The sequence below is a fragment of the Excalfactoria chinensis genome, chromosome 13, assembly GCF_039878825.1.
Source record: "Excalfactoria chinensis isolate bCotChi1 chromosome 13, bCotChi1.hap2, whole genome shotgun sequence".
Lineage (NCBI taxonomy): Eukaryota > Metazoa > Chordata > Aves > Galliformes > Phasianidae > Excalfactoria > Excalfactoria chinensis.
In genome coordinates, this window is record NC_092837.1 from 2,633,984 (window position 1) to 2,652,824 (window position 18,841).

At 50.2% G+C, this 18,841-nt stretch overlaps 1 protein-coding gene across 3 annotated transcripts in view; it reads left to right on the forward strand.

Annotated features, from left to right (window-relative positions):
- The window catches only part of JADE2 (jade family PHD finger 2), a 56,126-nt gene extending 46,834 nt beyond the window's left edge, over positions 1-9,292 (forward strand). For 2 of the 3 annotated variants that reach the window (XM_072347925.1, XM_072347926.1), the window contains exons 10-12: positions 11-128; positions 3,680-3,808; positions 5,404-9,292. In XM_072347925.1, coding sequence (XP_072204026.1) covers positions 11-128; positions 3,680-3,808; positions 5,404-6,248 — 1,092 coding nt within the window. In that variant the 3' untranslated portion in view covers positions 6,249-9,292. The remainder of the gene's footprint in view (positions 1-10; positions 129-3,679; positions 3,809-5,403) is intronic. The other variant, XM_072347927.1, reaches the window with a different exon arrangement.
- The last annotated feature ends 9,549 nt before the right edge of the window (positions 9,293-18,841 follow it).

Below are 18,841 nucleotides of genomic sequence, written 5' to 3' on the forward strand. Positions count from 1 at the left end.
TTTCTTTTAGGTTAGAAATCTCTGTTACATGGTGACGAGGCGGGAGAAAATGAAACACACCATTTGCAAACTCCAGGAGCAGATCTTCCACCTGCAGATGATACTCATCGAGAAAGATCTTTACCCAGGTCAGTACCACTTGCAGGGTCTGCTCAGTGCCCTCCTCTGAGCCTCAGTACCCCAGCAGAGGAAGGCAGAGCCTCCCTTGCCCTGCTGGCTGCTTCCAGCGCGGTTCTTATGTTGACTCATCAAACACTGACAGCTTTGTTCTGAAGCGTTCAATAATGCCTTACCGAGGAGGACCGAGGTGCCAGCAGTCCTTGCTGTCACACATCTCTCCTGATCCTCACTCAGATGACTGCTGTTAGGTGCTGGTGCTAAAGCAGGATCCCAGGGTTCACATGAAGGCGCTGCTGCAGTAGCACTTGATTCCATTCCTCACTTTAAAAGCAAGTCCTGAGCACGGGGCTGCTCCTCAGCACTGCTTGGCCCTATGAAGCAGCTCTGGGGTCTTGTTTGGTTTGCTCTGGTTGTGTCAGAAGTTAAGCTGTGGATGGGATGACTTTTACCTCCATCAGCTCTGTGGCCTGTAGTTCTTCCTGCTCTGTTATACTGGCTAGTAGGAATGACACACGCACTTCCTGCAAAGCCTCTGGCACCTCTTCGTTAAGGAGCTGAAATAAAGTTGTTTTCCTTCTGTCTTTTTTTTCCCCCTTTTAAACAAGCACTGCCCAAACCCGCAGCCCTGCATCCCTCCTCCTTTATTTCAGTGGCAGCACAGGACCAGGCTCTGTGGCTGCAGAACACTTTTTCCAGAAGCAGCATCTGGAGCTTTGGCAAATGCTCTTGTTGTGTTTGTGGCTTTGGAGTTGCATTTGAATCCATCACATGTTTGGGGTTTCTTCAGGAACTGTCTGGGCTGAGCTTTCCTTTACAAAGGTTCCCTTTGACTGAAGTTTTGGAGGCTGAGACGTGTGTGTGTTGAGACGTGTGGAGCTTGGATCCTGTGCAGCTTGCCTTGCATGGCAGCCAGAGCTGGGCAGCACGCGGCCCAGGCTGTGCAATGGGGATGTGTGCTGATGGCGGGGGCAGGTTGCTGCTCCCCTGGTTAGCAGGTTTCACTGTAAGGGCTGCTTCAGGAGCACAGCCTGCTGTCATGTCGGCTGTTTGGGGAAGCTGGCTGAACCCAGTTCTTCAGCTTGGTCCTTTTCCAGGAAGGCTTTTGGCAGGATGGGAACTCGCTTCCTAGCACAGGACTGAATGGAGCTGGAGCACCAGAGCATGGGGTGAGAGCTCCCGGTAGCATTAGGTGTGCACTGGGGGGAACTGGAGCACCTGTGAGTGTTTAGCCTGCCTGGAGGACTGTAGTTATGGGGTGATTGATACAGCAGATAGGTATGCAGGCTTTGTAATTGCATTTTGATGCAAGTGCTATTCTCATGTAGCCCCAAACACTTTGCATTTGCCTATGAGCTTTATGCTCATGTGCTTGTCTGAGCCAAGCTGCTGTTCATCTGCTGGGTGGCCTCCCTGGTGCACTTTCCATGGGTCAAAGAGCGTTTTGGTGTTTCATTTTCTGTTGACAGCACAGCTCCCCACTGTGGGGTAGCACATCCCAGCCCTCAGGACATCCTTCCTCCAACCCTACACACTGCTCCCATCCTCAGTGCTTTCATCCTACACGATGCTCTCAGCACCCATGTGTTTTGCTGGGTCTCCTCGCTTCAGGTGACTTAGAGCTAAAGGTCCTCAGCAGCTCACAGGACTAAACCTATGGATACCATGCTGCTGTGTTCTGCATCGTTAGTGGCTGGAAAGTGATTCAGTGGCTGAGTGAGTTGCAGTCAATGGGGAGTGGTCCCTGTAGCAATCCTCTGTGCTGCTCCTGACTGGATTGCTCTGCACGCCTGCAGTTTCTCGGAGAAAGAAGAAAATCTGTACTGTTTTGCCTGGATGAAGCTGGTTTTTATCCCCTTTCCTTATAGCTGTAACCAAAGTCTGTTGGGGTTATCCCAGAGATGGTTTAAGCTCAGGTTAGTTTTGGAATGGCTCCTATATGAAGCGCCATTCTTGAGGGGTTATTTTTCTCACTGATAGATGGTGATTTCAGCAGGAGGTTTTTAATAAAATCAGTGAGAACTGCCCATGTAAGATGAACCCATCTCTCTCTCCCTTATTTTTATTGCATGAAGCAGAAAGAAAACTCTGCCTGTCTTTGAAACATGGCTGCTGTTTTGACAGGTCCCTCTCCACAAAGTCATGTTCATGTTTTTCTTTAGATCCGTTGTGCTGTCCAAACAAAGTTATGTTTTTATTTTGCAAGCAAAGTGAAAAATGTGTCTGTTTCTCCTGTTATTTGACAGGAATGGCAACAAATACCCGTTTTGCTTTTGCTTTTCTTTCTTGTGGTGAGCCCTGTGCTTGTGAGGGGTTCTGGCAGCTCTGGGACTGTAAATCCCCTGTGCATGCAGGTGCTGTGCAGATGCCCTCCTCTGCTGCCCCCTACGTTTCCAGCCCAGCTGGAAGAAGAGGAGCTGTTCTCTGGGCTGCCCCCATCCAACACAGTAAATTGATGCACTTGCATCAGCAACAGTATCCAGTTCTTAACATCGTTGCTTTGGTAGCTGCATGGCTTTTGCAGGTCTGAGCTGTTGGCCAGGCTGGCAACCTCCATCAGCTCACCTCCATCAGCTGTCCAGATGCTGGTGTAAGAGCACTGTCCTTCCCCCTTCAAAAATCAAAACGGATGCTTTAGCACGGACTTCTCTGGGCCTGAGAGAGTAACTAAAAACCTTTGGAGTATTGCGCTTGGCAATACAGGTTGTACTTTTATAGGGTATGTGTTTGTCCTGTTTACCCAAGAGGAATAAATCCAGTAGAAATTCGAAACCATTTAGGACGCATTGATTTTTAGCTGAACGGCTGCATAGCTTGCAGTTACATTCCTGGCTTTCCATAGGTGATGTTGCTCATCTTTCCTCCTCTGTTTAGCTGTGTTCAATACACCAGTTTTATAGCTTTGTTTTTTTTTCCACCGCCGTCTGTAATGAGTGTGAACAGTTACCACAGCTGAAAGGTAAAATCACACCGAGGTCTGCTGAGAAACACTGCCAATGCCATGAACTTTGCAGCTCAGTCCCTCCTGCAGCTGTGCCCACAGCCAGCCTGGGGTGTGCGCAGGCAGTTTCCATGATGTGCCAGCAGGTTTGGAGTGTCCCTGGTCTCCTGGAGGGCTTTGGAATGGTTTGGGTGCGTTGCTGTTCTTCTGCAGGGTTTCTGAATGGAGTTTGAGGTTATTTCTCATCTCCCAGTGGGTTTTACAGCAGGCTTTGGGCTTGTTCCTGGACTCTGTGAAGTTTCCAAAGCAGAGTTTGGGGGCTGTCCCCTCTGCTTCTCCCTGCAGTCCCCAAAACCCCATTCCAGGAGGGTGCCTTGGTGGCTGCACGATTTCTAGCAAGTTCTCTGCCTTTGGTGGCACCGCTCTTGTGGCCGTGCCACAGCCCAAACCTCTTTTGTGTAGCCTACAGGATTTACGTTGCCTTAACCCATAGAGACGTGAGCCTACTTTTTGGCCAAGAGGTGGCACAGCCTTTGTCCCTGTAAGGTGCACCCTGTGGAGCTGGCTCACCCTGGTGCCTTGTCTCACACAGAGTTTTCCTTTTTCTCTAAAAAATGCCAGAACAAACTGGGAAGAAGACAAAGGGTAAGAAAAGTGATCCGAGAAGGAAAGGAAGAGATGGTAGAAAAAATAGCCCTGAGAAGAAAGAAAAAAGGAAATCAGTCAACGAAACTGTGTTGGGACAACTGGGTAAGTCTGATTTTATGGGCTTCTGGTGGGCTGGCAGCTCTCTGGAGGCTCCTGCTTTTAGGGAGCAGAGTTGAGGAGTGCGGTGCAGCCCCCAGCCCATCCCATGTGGGATCAGCCCCAGCATGCCATGGCCACAGTGCTGCAGCAGAGACCTCACCCTGCTGGGTCCAGGTTATTAAACAGCCTTGGGGTTGCACAGCGTGCAAGAAAAGCTGCAATTGCACTCAGTGATAAAATCAGACTTACCCACTTCAAAGCAGGGCGGATCCTATACATCTTCTGTGCCATTTTGCTTGCATGTACCTCCAGCACCATCAGGGCTGTTCCAGCAGATGCTTCTCCCACGTCCTGCTCTGCTTCATCAGCTTCAACCCCACCAGCAGAGCAGGGGGAGTTTTGGGGGCAAACTTTGTCCTATTGAATGGGTCCTATGGGGCTGTGGAAAGAAACTGCCCTTCAGTCAGTCTGGAAAACCAGGCAGCAGAGAAGAGGAGCGAGGTCTTGCAAAGCTTCACCAGGGTCTTGCAGCGTGCTGGATTTTACAAAGAGCTTGAGGCATCGCTTGGGGCTGCTGTGATGGGGGAAGAATTTTAGGGTGCCCTGAGCTGATTGCCTCTGTGCCACCTGCCCTGCAGCACCATCAGGGCTGTTCTGTAGAAGAACCACAGGGGCACATGGGGACTTCTTCAGGGTGACGGTTCCTAGACTGGGCTCACTGCAGCTTCATACCAGCAGTTAGCCCCTGGGGTGCTCACCCATGCAGAAAGGCAGCACTGGGTCATGCACCACAGGGAGGTGATGTGTTTGCCATGCTGTGAGTCAGCACCATTGCTCCATCTCTGCACTGCTCCTTTGACAGGCGAGCACTCACAGCAAAAGTCAGATCTCATCTTTTCCCCCAGCCCTGAAGGAAGCTGTGATGTCGGACTGATGGGTTTCTGTTGTAGGGATTGAAGTTGGTTGTGTGCCTTTGGCATTGCTTCTCAGTCTGCTGCTTCAGCACGTCCCAGCCCATCATGCTCACTCTTGCTCTCAGACAGAATTATTAGGATGCTTTTCAGCTTTTTCCATTCCAGCCTGTCATTTCTGCTGCCTCTCTTTGGTTCTCGTGCTTCCAAGTGCTTGGAGAGAGCTCCCAACCCTCCTCCCATCTCACCCAAGGCATGCTGTGTTAGGGTTCACTGCCTGTTCAGGAGTGTGCTGGGAGCTGTGTTAGTGCTGTGCTGCGGGCAGTGCGGCAGCAGCTGGGGGGGTGGGTCAGACAGGACATGTCCCTGAGCCAGACTGTGCAGCAGCTCCTTGTGTGGGGATGCTGAGCCCTCCTTGTCTTGCTGCCCCTGCACTTGTACTGTGGTCCTAGGCTGTGTTTCAGTGCTGCAGGAAGATGCTCCGCTCAGATCTGTATGTGATATGACCCCAATTCACCATTCATTTCTGCAGCAGCCCCCCCCTCCTAGCTCCCCACGTGGCACACTGTGCTTTGTCATTCTGAGTTTATCCCATGTCAGGGAGTTTTGCTGAGCTCTGCGTGTTCTCAGTCAACGGGAAGAGCTGCTTCTTGTTCCTGAGCCAGTCCTCCACTTTTGTTTTCCCAGGCTTGTCGACTTCCTTCCCCATTGACGGGACCTTCTTCAACAGCTGGCTGGCGCAGTCGGTGCAGATCACAGCCGAGAACATGGCCATGAGCGAGTGGTCCCTGAACAACGCACACCACGAGGACAGCACACCCGGCCTGTCCGAGGAGCTGCTCCAGGACGAGGAGACGCTGCTCAGCTTCATGATGGACCACTCCCTGAGGTCCCCATTCAAACAGAGCGAGGCCGCCAAGAAAGTGAAAAGCAAAACGAGAACGAACACTAAGAAAAAGCTGCCCCGGAGCGGCCTGAATGCCGTCTTCAGGAGCCAGCAGGAGGGCTCTGAGCAGTGGACTAACCACGCCAGCGACCTGTCAGACGATGCTGCCAAGCCCTGTGCCCAGGAATCACGGCCCGGCAGGTCGGAGAAAGGGGCGGCGAGGCCCGCGGACCGCAGGGGATCGGGTGAGGCAAAAAGGGTGGCGAGGAAGGGGCCCGGCCCCAAAGGCAGCGACCCGTCAGCCCCGAGGAGCTGTGCAGGAGAGGAGGAGGCGGTGGTGGCGGCCAACAGCGCTCGGCCCGAGCCCAACCCCGCGGCTCAAGTGCCTGACCCCGTAGGTAGCCCGAAAACCATCGTCAGGTTCAAATTACCAAAGGAGAGCCGAGGGACCCGGCGCTCGCAGCCTCCCAAGACCGACGGCCCCGGAGGGCCCCCCCTGCATCGCTTCGAGGCCGAGACGGACGGCTACTTCTCCGACGCCGAGATGAGCGACTCGGACGGGGAGCCGCGGGGCGGCCGGGCGCAGCGGGGCCAGCTGGAGCCGGGCGGCGAGGAGATCGTGCGGATGAGCATCCTGGCTTCCTAACGGCACGTGGCCACCCCGCTCCTCCCATCACAACTGCCATGTCCGATTTCTGCCTAGTATCACAGCGAGAGGGGGATTTTTAATCTGTATATATAGTTGGAAATTCGGCACCGTTGTCTTTCTCTTCTCTTTTTGCCTGAGATACAGCTTCAGCTTCACCGACGTAGATTGCTGTGACAGTAGTTGTCCCCTCCGGCTGGCCTGCTCCCTGCAGGGCTGGCCACGCAATGGGCATTATTCCAGAGGGGCAGATCTCCCTCCTTGGGCTGTATCGGGGTAAGGGCAGGGGCCGGGAGCTGAGCAGGGAAGCCAGCCATGGGCGCGTGCATTGACAAGGCAGGAAAGTACGTGATGCTAAAATAAATAACGACAAAAGCACAATGAGTTCGGTGGGGGGGGAGCGCTTGGGGCGGGAGAGAGCCACTTTGTGTTTGTGTTTGTAGAAGAATCTCCATCATTGCTTTTTTCCCTTCTGACCAGAAACCATCCTGGGTTATCCCTGTCCCCGAGGCGGCAACTCGGCCGCAGCCCTCAGAAGCAGTTTGCTCAGGTTCATGGGTTAGCACCCAGCAAGCTGGGATGGAGGTGTAGGGAAGGACAGGGAGGGAAAAACCCTTTAGGAGCAGTGAGGGACTGGGCAGCCCCGCACCCAGCTGAGCCCCCCTGCACAGCAGCGTGCTCAGCCCCAGGCACTGCACTGGGGGGGTAAGGAGCACGCTCTGCCCTCTGATTTTCTAATGAAAACGCTACAATGGAAACGGTGAATTTATTCCTCCCCATCCTTGATCCTTTTTTGTTGTTGTTTTTCTTTTAATTCCTTAAACCCTGGTTACGAGCTGTTGACTCCTTGTGTGGAGGGTGATTCACAGAAGCTGACGTTATCAACGATGACAATAATTTAATGCATAAAACGTCCCCCAATAAGCCTTAAATATTGTTCAAAGCCCACGTTACCGACGAGGCAGGCGAATTTCCGTGTTTGCACTTAATTGCACCATTACTTCAGTTTTGGCTTCAAAGGTCACAGTGAAGTCGCGCTACGTTGTTTTATTGGAGTGACCCCAGTGTGAGCTCAGGGAACAAAAAGACAAAAAAAAAAAAGGAATTCACTGAAACTTTTGTTGTTGTTTTTTTAAGAATAATTTAAAAAAAAAATGTTTAAAAAAAGGAAAAAAAAAACAAAAAACAAAAAAAAAGGAAACAAAGTAACCTGGGACACTTCTGCAAACTGGTTAAAACCCATCACTTCTAACAGGAAACCCTACGGTTGTCCAACAGAGCAGTCAAATCTTTTCTTGTGGATGCCAAAGAATTACGTTGACAAGTCAAGCAGCACAGCCAGAAACCGGAAACTTCTCACTAGGAGCAGTTGGAGTTGTTTAGCACCCGAGGACTAACGACACACTCATGCACACTGCTGCGGCGTTAGGTTCCAAGCTTGCTGAAGGGGTGCTGAGCCCGCGCCCCTCCCTTTTGATTTCCAGTGCTTTTTGCTCATTTCACTGTGAGCTTTCTTCTGATACTCTGAGACTCCTTTAACCGACTGTCCCGGTGTTTTAGAGTAGATCAGCTTTTATCGGCCTTCAGAGAGTCCTTATTAGCAGTCAGATTGCAGCCCGGCTGACCCCAGGCAGCCCACGGCCCCAGGTGCTCCCCGAGCTGGGATGGAGCACCCAGAGCACAGCTGCACTGCGGGGAACAGAACCATGGATCGGCCAAATGGGAACCACCTCCCTTAGAAATTCATCCATCGAGGCTGGGAATGGAAATCTGCTCATTAATTAAGGCTCGGTATGTTCAGATAATGTTAAATACAGTAAATAGGACTTAGTTTATCTTATCAGGCTTGCTAGCTTTAGCTACAGTATCCTAGTATAAGAGTCATACCAATAATCAATATGCTGCCTTTTAATGAATCTTGCTTCCGTGTGCTTCACTCAGTTATGGTTAAACAAAAGCAATCCACAACTTCTCACTGTCCGCAGCTCCACTCATCGGCTTCTGCACTCCTCGTCTTCTCAGTACAGGAAAGCAAACGGGGGGACCCTGCGGAACTCTGCCGCGTGGTTTGGCACCGGGTCGGGAGGAGCCGGGGGCTGCGTGATGAGAGCGATGCACAAGGGCCATATTACTTTTTCTTTGTTGGTTTTTCTTCTTTTTTTCTTTTTTCTTTCTTTTTTTTTTTTTTTTTGATGATGATGATGATGATGCTGTAAAATGTATTTTGAGACGAAGAGAAAGAGAGAATCTAAGGGGTTTATTTTGCTAGAGGAAAACAAATATATATATATTGTCTTTTCAGATGTATAAACTGCAGTTTTGCACTGTTAAGAGCGCCCGTCGCCTCGGCAGCGGGGCAGCCCCATCCAGCAGCCCCGGCAGCAGCGCAGCGCTGGGTCAGCCCCCGCTCCCAGCTCCGCTCCCCAGACCCGCTCATCCTCCTCCCCTCTCACCAGGGACGGCGCTGTTTTGTTCCGCCGGGTCTCCCCGTTTGCTCCATCCGCACACAGCCCAGACCCACCCCACGTCAGTCACAGGAAACGATATGAATGTCGCAGGAGGAGGAAAAGCCTTCTGTTTTCTTTGTTTCAAAGAACGTGATGTGCCATTTGTTAATATAAAAGAGAAATATTGAAAATATATTGAAAAGAGCAATTTTAAATTATTTTTGGCTTATGTTGCAATATTTATTTTCTTGTATTAGAAATTCCTTTGTAGAGAAGAAAAAAATGTATTTTTCATTAATGCAAAAACCTATTTCTCCTTTTTGTACATTTTCCATGTTAGTTAATCCTTAAAGCAATATAACGTTATCAGACTCGTTCTGTGTGAGACTGTATTATGCATGCTCTTTGTGTTGCCTTGGAATAGCTCTGTCCGCCATTACTTTCATCCTGTTTAGGTACAGTGTATGCTTTAATACACGTTGGGACCATGGCCCATTGCTTATGAGAGAAAAAAAACAAAACAAAACAACAGAACAGAACCTTTGCATTCCTCAATGTGTTGGCAAATGCAGTCAATAAAGCAGTGTTTTACGTGTGCGTGCATATCGGCGTGCTCTGTACCACTGGGTTGTGTGGCTATCTGTGCCCAGAGGGTTTGCACTTGGGCATCAGTGCCCAGAGGTGTTCCCAACCCATGGAGATGTGGCGCGTGGGGACGTGGTTATGGTGGAGGGATGGGGTTGGATGGGGGATCTGCGAGCTCTTAACAACCCGAATGCTTCAATGACTCTGAAACACCGATGGGGTGGAGCTGTCCCCATAAACCCACTGCGATGGATGTGGAAGTGAATGAATGTGCCCTCAGCTTCCCTTGGAAGGATTGCGGTAGGATCTCCTTCATTGTGTTTAATGAAGTGCTGGTGGCACAGCGTCGCTTTCTCTCCCCATTACAGCCACTGCCGTGCTGCTGCCTAACTGCCTCAAATGTGACAAGAGTGCCTTTAGTATTTACTCTTCTGAAGTTAATACGTCGAAGGGAGGCATTTAGCACTCTAAAAATAGCTCCTTGGCTTTGGATTTCCATGTAGGGCTGTGAAATGATGCGTTTGCTGTGATTGCAACAGATGAATAATAAAAAGCTCTAAAAAAAATAATAAACAACCCTCCGACTTACCACGAAATGAGGGAAGCATCCAACGTCAGCCCCAGGAGCCAGCTGTGATCTGCTGCCCCAAAGCCCTCCCAGGGGCTGCTGATGTCTCACCCATCCTGGCCACTGCTCTCCAAGCATCTTCCCCATTCCTAAAGCAAAAGCCAGAATACTCATACATGGAATGAGGATGGTTTTAATGCAGCCACACCGAGCCCATCGCCCACCCATGGGCTGTGTCTGTGCAGAGGGCAGTGCAGATGGCAATGGAGACCTGGGGGGACTGATTGCATTGCTGGGGGGGCGGGGGGTCAGGCTACCCTGGATGTGTCCCAGTGCCACACGGTTCGGTGTAGGAGATGCTGCTGCACCTTCAGCTGCAATGGAGATTATAATAATGGACCACATGTATTTTAAGTGGCACTTTGTAAAGCTGACAGTGAATGCTGGGAAAAAACACGGAGGTTAAAGCACTGCTGGTGCAGCGCGGTCATTAGCAGCCCTGCGATGGGATTGGAATGGTCTGATCGATGAAACAAGGAGAGAAAGGTGGTGTGAAAAGCCAGATAACACGTCCACAGTGAAGGGCAGCTGGGCTGTGCCTGGCAGGAGGGGGGTACCCCGCTGGGGTGTCATTGACATGAAGGAGGTGGCACTGCCATGAGGGACAGCACTGAAAATCTCAGCGTAGCACTCGGCATTTCCCTGGCTGTGCACTTCACTGCGATGAGCTGCCTGCCCACTTCCCCAAACTTCCCAATGACCTTCCATTCATTTGCCCATCTTGGGGCACTCAGTGCTGCTCAGGTGCAGCAGCAATGCGGAGCACACAGGTGCTGTGCGCTGCGTTGTTCTCTTCCTGCAGATTTTGCTGTCTTCTAGCTAATATTTAAGTATGGAGTGATTCCTTCTTTAAGCACCCCATCTTATCTGTGCGCTACGAATCTGCAGCTGTGACATTTCAGGGTTATTGCCTTTGCAGCATCTGTACTAACAGAAGGATGAGGAACGTCACCGTGCACGCAGGATGGATGAGCACATGGCAAACATGCACTGAGCATTTGGGATTGTTTTACAATGGAGAAAAAAGAGAAGGGGTTGTTTTCCATGTGAGGAACCCGGCAGTCGCAAGGAAAAAAGTTACAGGTTGATTCCAAGTGATGCCATCGGTCCATTTCCCCTGGGTTTGGCCTCAGGAGAAGGTTTTGCAATGCACTCACCTGAAGTCTGCCTTGAAAGGGAGGGATGTTGTGATGCCTCCTGTGCTGCAGCCCAGCAGATGAGGGCCCCATTTTGGGGTGCAGGTGGGGTCCGATGTGCATGTGGTCTCCAGGGGCACAGATCAGGGCTGTCCCCATCCCACAGCACAGCAAAGCACTGCCGTCTCAGTTCTGCTCTGAGTTTTGACTCATCCCAGCCCAACAGTCAGAGCGAAACTGGTGAGGGGACACATAACCCTGCAATGGAGGCAGCAGTGCTGAAACTGCAGGGCTGCAGCAGGGGTGTGCGCTGCCTTCATGTTGAGCTGAACATGACCAGAGCAATGGCATTGCCAGGAGTTGGCTTTCCATCCTGTGATGTCTTTAAGGTTGAAGGCAAACCCCATACTGCGGCAGCCTTGACCCTGCCCTATTCTTCACCCCACTCCTCTAATGGCTGTCCCAAATTCCCTGCCGCTGATTGGGAGGGTGCTCTGCACACACACCATCACATGCAGCGATGGTCCCGAATTAACAAACCAACCGTTTCCATGGATGGGAGTGCAGGCAGCCCAAGCCAGGAGGAACTGCAGACTTCCAAAGACTGAACTGCTTCATCAAGGACCTGCTGTCACTCAATGTGCCATGGCAGTGGGCACAGATGGAGCTGGAACAGCACAGTGACAGCCTGAGCCTGAGCTCTGTGCTGCAGCAGCAACCAACTGCTGCTCTGTAGTGTCTCCAAGATGGAAATTGCTCCCTGCGAATCTCCCAGTGAGGAAAGGAGCCCTCAGAAGCTCGACTGTTCCTTGGCCTCTATCCAGGTGCAGGACCCCATCCCCATCCATCTGTGTCCCCCCATGCTGCTGCCTCCTAATGAATGACCACTGCAAACATGACCAAAAATCAGCAGCTCATTTTGTGTTAGGTACTGTACTGACATAAGATGGTAACGTGAGTTTAATTACAAGGTAATGAAGCCCTCATCTTTCTGTTATCTGCAGCTGTCAAGGACAAGCTGAGAGGACCTGCTCATCTGTAAAAGCAGTCTCTTGTTGCTGCTGGGTTCTGAAGCATCAAAATGAGGAATTCTGCCCTTAGTGTGAACTTGTCACCATTAACACTCCATTGGGCTTTGTTCTGAGCTCCGGTGTGGAGCAGCTCATGGGGAATGCTAAGGTGGAGAGGCCAGATGTGTCAGCCTCTCAACATGATGCCCATCACTACACATCACCCATCCTAACACAACAGCCATCTCAACATGGTGACCGTCACGGCACAGCGCCCATCAGCCTGGCCACCTACAGAAACACTGCATTTCAGGTTGAAAGATTTCACTCAGGATTGTTTCTCTCTGACAAAAAACCCTCTGCTTTGGTGGGTTACAGCCGCCATCACTCCAGGAACATCTCGTCAGCCAAAAGGAAGAATACCTTCAGGCAGAGAAGAATACCTGATTCAATTAAAGGAAGGATTCATTTTTGCAGGTAAAAAAGTGCAATTCAGCCTAAGCTGGAGTGATCACAGCCCTGTTCTCCTACAGAGGGGAATCACTGAAGATGCTGAAAGAGCACAGCTCCATCCTGCCCCACATTTGCTGCTCTCTGGTCTCACCCAACCTCAGTGCTCACAGCATTCCCCATTACATCCCTGTATGGGAAACTGCTGATCACAGCCTGAACCTCTGATTGACCATCTGAGGCAAGTGATGGGTCAGCTGTGGGAGCACAGGTGAAGGTAATTCAGCTGTGCTCCAGGAAGGGGTAGAGCTTGACTCCACCTCTCCTAGATCCCATTTAAGGGCTGACCAGCACTAAGGCAGCATCTCTTTCTGGAGGTTGCTTCTGTGTGGAGTTTCTACAGTGAGCTTCAACATTGGTGAGTCTTTCCTATATGATCTCTGGCTATCCATTTACTTTACCTTTGTATAATTTCAACTGTACAGTCCCCCAGTGCTGCAGCCAGTGTCCCACTGCCTCCTGCAGTAGATGCTCTCCTGGCCTGCAGCTTGCCAGCCTTCCCATCCTGCCTGCTGCTGATGGAGCCCATCTCTGCTATGGCTGCATCCCCAAGTGCCACATTCCCCTGGCTCTTGAACACCTGCAGGGATGGGGACTCCCCCACTCCCCAGGCAGCCTGTGCCCATGAATCACTGCTCTTTGGTGTTCCCTAACACCCAGCGTGGACCTCCCTTGGCACAATATGAATCCGTCACCTCCTGTACTATCACTGTAACCTGGGAGCAAGAGGCCACAAAGTTGTGCTGGAACAAAACTCTCCTCTCCTGCTACCATCAAGTTTGACTTTGCTATCTGTCTTAATAGCAAACCAGGCAAACAGCACGAAGGATGCTTCGTTCCTCTTGTGGCAGCATCGTGCACTCAAGGTCTGGAAATCATTGCAGAAAAAGCCAGCGGCTGTGAGGTGACAGATGTGAGGGCTGCTGCCACCTATGGATGGAGAGCTGCGGGAGCAGCCCGGCCTGCCCGCACCCATTGGCTCCGCGGGACCTGAGCTTCCTCCTGCACAGAGCAGCGCCGCAAGGAGGGAGCCGAGGGGAGCTGCTGTCCCCATGCAAACGCATGGAGTACAAGAAAGGACCTTTGCTGGGAGCTTGCTTGGTTAATCCGGCTGCATTGCTTTCGTTCACAGCCCGTAGCTTATCCTCCCTTTCACCTTGCTCCTCTGATGTATTGAAATCTTTTTCAGGTGTGCAGCTTCATGCTCAGGTTGCTATGCTAATGATTTCTGCGCTAAAACTGCACCGCGTGCTGCTGGCCCATGGGAGATGCATTTGCTCTGCGCACACATCCATGTGTGCTGGGACACAGGGAGACGTTGGGGTACATAGAGGTGAGGCAGCTGCACACAGCCCCACACCACTCCCCCTGCCAGCACTCTGTTACCTGTAGGAAAAGATGTCATCTGGCAGCACAAGGTTAAAGATGTCCCCCTGCTTTACTCCTTCTTGCAATCTTACAGGCTTCAGCTTATTGAAGAACCTGTTTTTCTTTTACCCTGAGTCACTGTGCATGAAGAAACCATTGTTTTAAAGGTGACTCATCCGTTTGCATCACCAGCTGCCATGCCCCCCAGGGGTACACAGGCTCCAAGCAGGCAGCAGCCAACAGCTTGTATGTCCCAGGCTGCAGGCGCTGCACTCTGGCTCATCCCTACCAGCCCAGCCCTGCACTGTGGGCACCTGTTTGCTTCCACGGTCTTCCTTCATGAAGTGCACCTTGCTGACAGGCTGCCTGCTGCTTGAGCAGGGAAACCTGTATGGTGAGATACGCACCTGATGCTGAAATAGCCCGGACTAGTGAGTTTCCTGAAACCAGCATTCTTCTGGGTAGGAAACTTCTTTGCTTATTACCAAGACACATCAAACACCCTGGAATTACAGGGCAAAGGAAGGCAACACCCAAATTACCCACTTCACAGTGCTTTCTCTCTTACCTGCTAATGTGGTTGGGTATGGTCAGGCACAGCTGCCCAGGGAGGGGTGGGGATGCCACCCCTGAGCTGTTCCAGGTTGTGGAGATGTGGCACTTGGGGATGTGGTCAGTGGGAATGGGCTGGGATTGGATTGGGTAATCCCAGGGGTCTTTTCCAGCCCTACTGGTTCTGTGATTCATGCTGGTGTTTCTCATGTCCCATTGCTTGACCACCTTCCAGCAGCACCACGTTCTACAAGCTAAGTCCAAGCAAACCCCAGGGACAGCTGACCAGGTCACACAGGGACGGCACCGGCATCATCATGTGGAGCTCATTTCATAATTGCATGTTTACAGAGACATAAATAGAATCCATCCAGCAGTCACATGCATACGGATCTGTTACACATTCCTTGCTGCCGTCAGATAAACTTGCAGGACCTCAGCAAACTTCAGCTAACCACGACTGCAGCTCTCTGGTTTTCACTTGCTTCCCCCAGAATAACAGCAAACACGGCGTAGATCTTTCCCTGGCTCTCTCTTGTGTTCTGTCTGACAGCAGAGAGGAGAACACAGGCAGGATTCCGGCTTTGGCAGATTTCTTACCTGGGATTTCAAGCTAAAGTCTCTTGAGAAATGAAAGCTCCCCAAAGCAGCCTGGGGGAAGGAATAAGAAAAACTCATGCTGAAGAGGCAATTCAAGTTAGAGATGAGGAAATAAAATGGCATTACAGAAGGAGCAACAGCAGATGGCAGGACTAGAAGGCGAGTAAGTTACAAGTGCAAATCAGAGCCGTGCTCTCTGTGCAGACACACCTCCAGGCACAGCCATCGCATCGCATTGCATTGCTGCTCCTTCTCCCAGGGCAGTGTGCTGGAGTTGCTGGAGATCAGTGGGTGGGAGGCAGCCAGTGGGACGGCTGGTTTCATAGGAACACCCGTTATCCTTTGGCCAGCTCTAAAAGCATCTCAGATGCCCGTAACAAAGCATAAGCTCTAAAGAAGCACAGTGGTGCCATGAGCTCTGCCTCCTCCTGCTGTGCCCCAGCACTGTGCCCCCAGCAGCACCCAGAGCTCCAGCTGCTCTCCTGCTGTGGCTGCCCATCTCCACTTCTCCATGTATTTACTCACAGTAAATTAAAGATTTCTCTCTCCCCTGCAAATTCCTTCTCTCTGATTTTTTCCTTTAGGACCTACTGAGCACTTTTGCTGGATGTCCTCTGCAATTCCGTGCTAATGCATCCCAGTAACAATGCTTCCAAAGGGTTTGTTGTAAATTCCTTCTGTGTGTATGTACACGTATCTATTGACACACTGTAGATGTTTTACATGAACCAGCGGCAAGGAACAGAAGAGCGGCGGCACACCCAGGAGCCTTCCCTCCACAGCTCCATGGAGCTGAACCCTACCCAGGATCCTGCTCCAGGAAAGCAGTGAGGAAATGGCATCCAGGCCCTGGGCTGGAACTGAACATCTGCGGAGCTCAAAGCCCAGCTCTGAGTGCCAGCAGCCATGAGAGCCCCAAATCCAGTCCAACATCCTGCAGCTCATGCTTATCTCTGGTCAGAAACGCTGAGCTTGAAGTGATGCCCCCAGCACTGGGATGCTCCACTGGGGCTACTGAGAACCGCTCTCCCCTTTTGCTCTCTGACGAGGGGCCATATTTCAACCCAGATAAATTCTCCTTTCCTCCATCCCACAGCTGTTCTCAGCCATTAGCTGCCAAGGAGCTAAAGCCATCAGCAGCTCGGCTTCTCCACCAGGACACAGCACTGCAAGAGCCGGACTGATCTTGTCCCAGACCAGCAGCTGTCACAGCACACCCCTGCCAGGGGACTCCCAGGTTTGGGAGCACAGCTAAATCACTAAAAGCAAATGCAAACCAAGCATTTCCTCTTCTGTCCACAACGCGGACAAGCAGGGTGCAGGTTCAGAGGCACTGCTCCAGGCTGCTGGTGGTGGCTGTGAGCTCTCCCTTCACTCAGGCAGTGACCAGGTAGGACATCTTCCTTCTGGACCTTGTTCTCCTCACGCTTAATCAAGGACAAGAGCCCTCTGCAGCACAAGGATGGCGAGGCAGCATTTGCATGTAAAAAGCCAGAATGAAAAATCCTGGACTGAAAATTGCATCAAAGGCTGTGAAAACAGGTATCGTTTGCCTGTAAAACTGGACCCTCCTATCCCATTTCAACATCACAACACAGGTAACATCATCTTTTTGTGATGTTTTCTGCATTAAGGATCTGCTTGCATGCAGACGTGAACAGAAACACTGATGAAGAACAGGCTGAGCTTCCATTACAGCCAGCTGAAGAAACCCCCAGTCACTACCAAATGTGTGCTATGCCACAACACTTCTGCTTGTCCATGGGCAATGTAATTATTTGACAAGAATTACCTGCTTAGAACTCCTCTTCTTCACGCTCCAACACAGAACTTTATTTTCTATTCCCAAAACTTAAATTCCAAGCCTGGGATGCGATAGCGTAATAATAAGAAACACCACATTAAGAACATCTTTAAGACCGCTTTCATCTTTAGTTTTTCCTCTGCAGTTTATTATATAAATTATGCTTTTAAACATTTAGAGCACTCACATTTCAAAACAGAAAATGGTTAGTTCCACGCTGAGATACTAGTGCAAAGGTGGTTTATCTAAGTGCAAATAAATTACACGTCCCCACCGACAGCCAATGGATTAGGCTGTTTGTAATGCGTCTCCGAAGCCCATAACTCACGATTACATTATTTACACTAAGTTTGAGCATGTTGTGGTGGATAGAAATATTGGACTTTGGTTGGTGACAGTACAAACCGGACAGAACAATTCTACATGAAGCAGACCTGTTAATTCACTGGGACTGAAGAACAACAACATTGTTTTTCTGAGTTGACTTTAGTTACAAATAAGCAGATGTCAAACGTTCTATTTGCTGCTGAATTGCAGCTATTAAAACACAACAAGGCTCGCATGCATGCAGGTATTACGTTCCAGTGAATGCCATGGGTCATCTTTGGCACATCATAGACAGTACCTGAACACTGAGTACAGCATTAGATAACACACTTCATGAAATAGCCTTGGTCTGGACAAGGATAAATGAGAACAGTCAAAGATCTTTCCCATCTCCAATGCCAATAATTGTTGCTAAAATAAATGTATTAAACCAAGACTGAAATACAGCAATGCCTCTCAGTTACACAGTACATACTAAAACCAATGTCTAATTAAATTCAAGCAAAGTAAACCTCATTCAACTCACAGATGCTTCCATGTGGGGTCACCGCAGTGAAATACGGGCTGTTTTGTCTCAAGTTGTTGTTAATAGTTGTTGTTAATATCTTTGAAATCTGCACTCGTTTATCTTAAAGTTGCAGTGTAAAAACAAATTAGAGACTCTCCACAAATAACGTATTTATTAACAAGTTTTCTTTTTCACATTCTTTGAAGTGACGCTTAATTGAAATCTGCATAGTCAAGAGTGCAAAAGTAATTCACAACAGTCAGACCCAGATGTGAAGGCTGCTTCTTTTATAAGCAGGTAGGACTGGTCACAATCATAGGAATAAGCAACCTCCAGAACTACAGGTGTGGGAGATGCACAGGTGGTGGGGATGAAAACCACCAGAAGAACACTCACGAGTGTATTTTTCTATCAATAAAGTCTTCACACAGAGATACACAACACCCATTCACATTCATGTGCACAACAGAATGTAAACTACAGAGGAAATATTTCCTCTCCTGAATGAACAGTGAGATTACTGGTGACTGCTGTTCAGCTGCTCCCACAGCGGGAACCATTACGATACCCAGACAGAAAACGAAAGGTCCAAATTTCTTCATGCCCTTATTACAACCACATTTAAACTAGCATCTCACAGTATGAAACATGAGATCTGAGTATTTCTGTAACACTAGGAATTACCCTTCGCACACAATTTTAAAGCAGCATCGCCTCTGCTCTTTATTAGCTCTTAAAACTATCATCCCTCTCCTTACAGCTCATGTTATTCACAGTTGGTTGAATGGCAGCTGAAGAGGACCCAACACCCGTGGAATGGCTCAGCCTTTGGAAGGGGCCTGCAGGCACCCCCCACTGCAGGGAGGAGCACAAGGGCAGCACATCTCCACTTCCAGCTTCATTTCCATCAACACGGGCAGCACAGTCCCAAGAGTCCCCCCTTCAACACCACTGTGTGACTGCAAGAAGTATTTTTGAATATTTACACTGTTGCACTATAACCATTATCAGAAGAATCTGGGGGGTGGGGAAAGATTCGTGTTCCCCAAACGTAACTGCTGGAAGGAGCAAAGACTCACGTGTTGTCCACACACCTGTAAGATGATCTACAGTTTGAC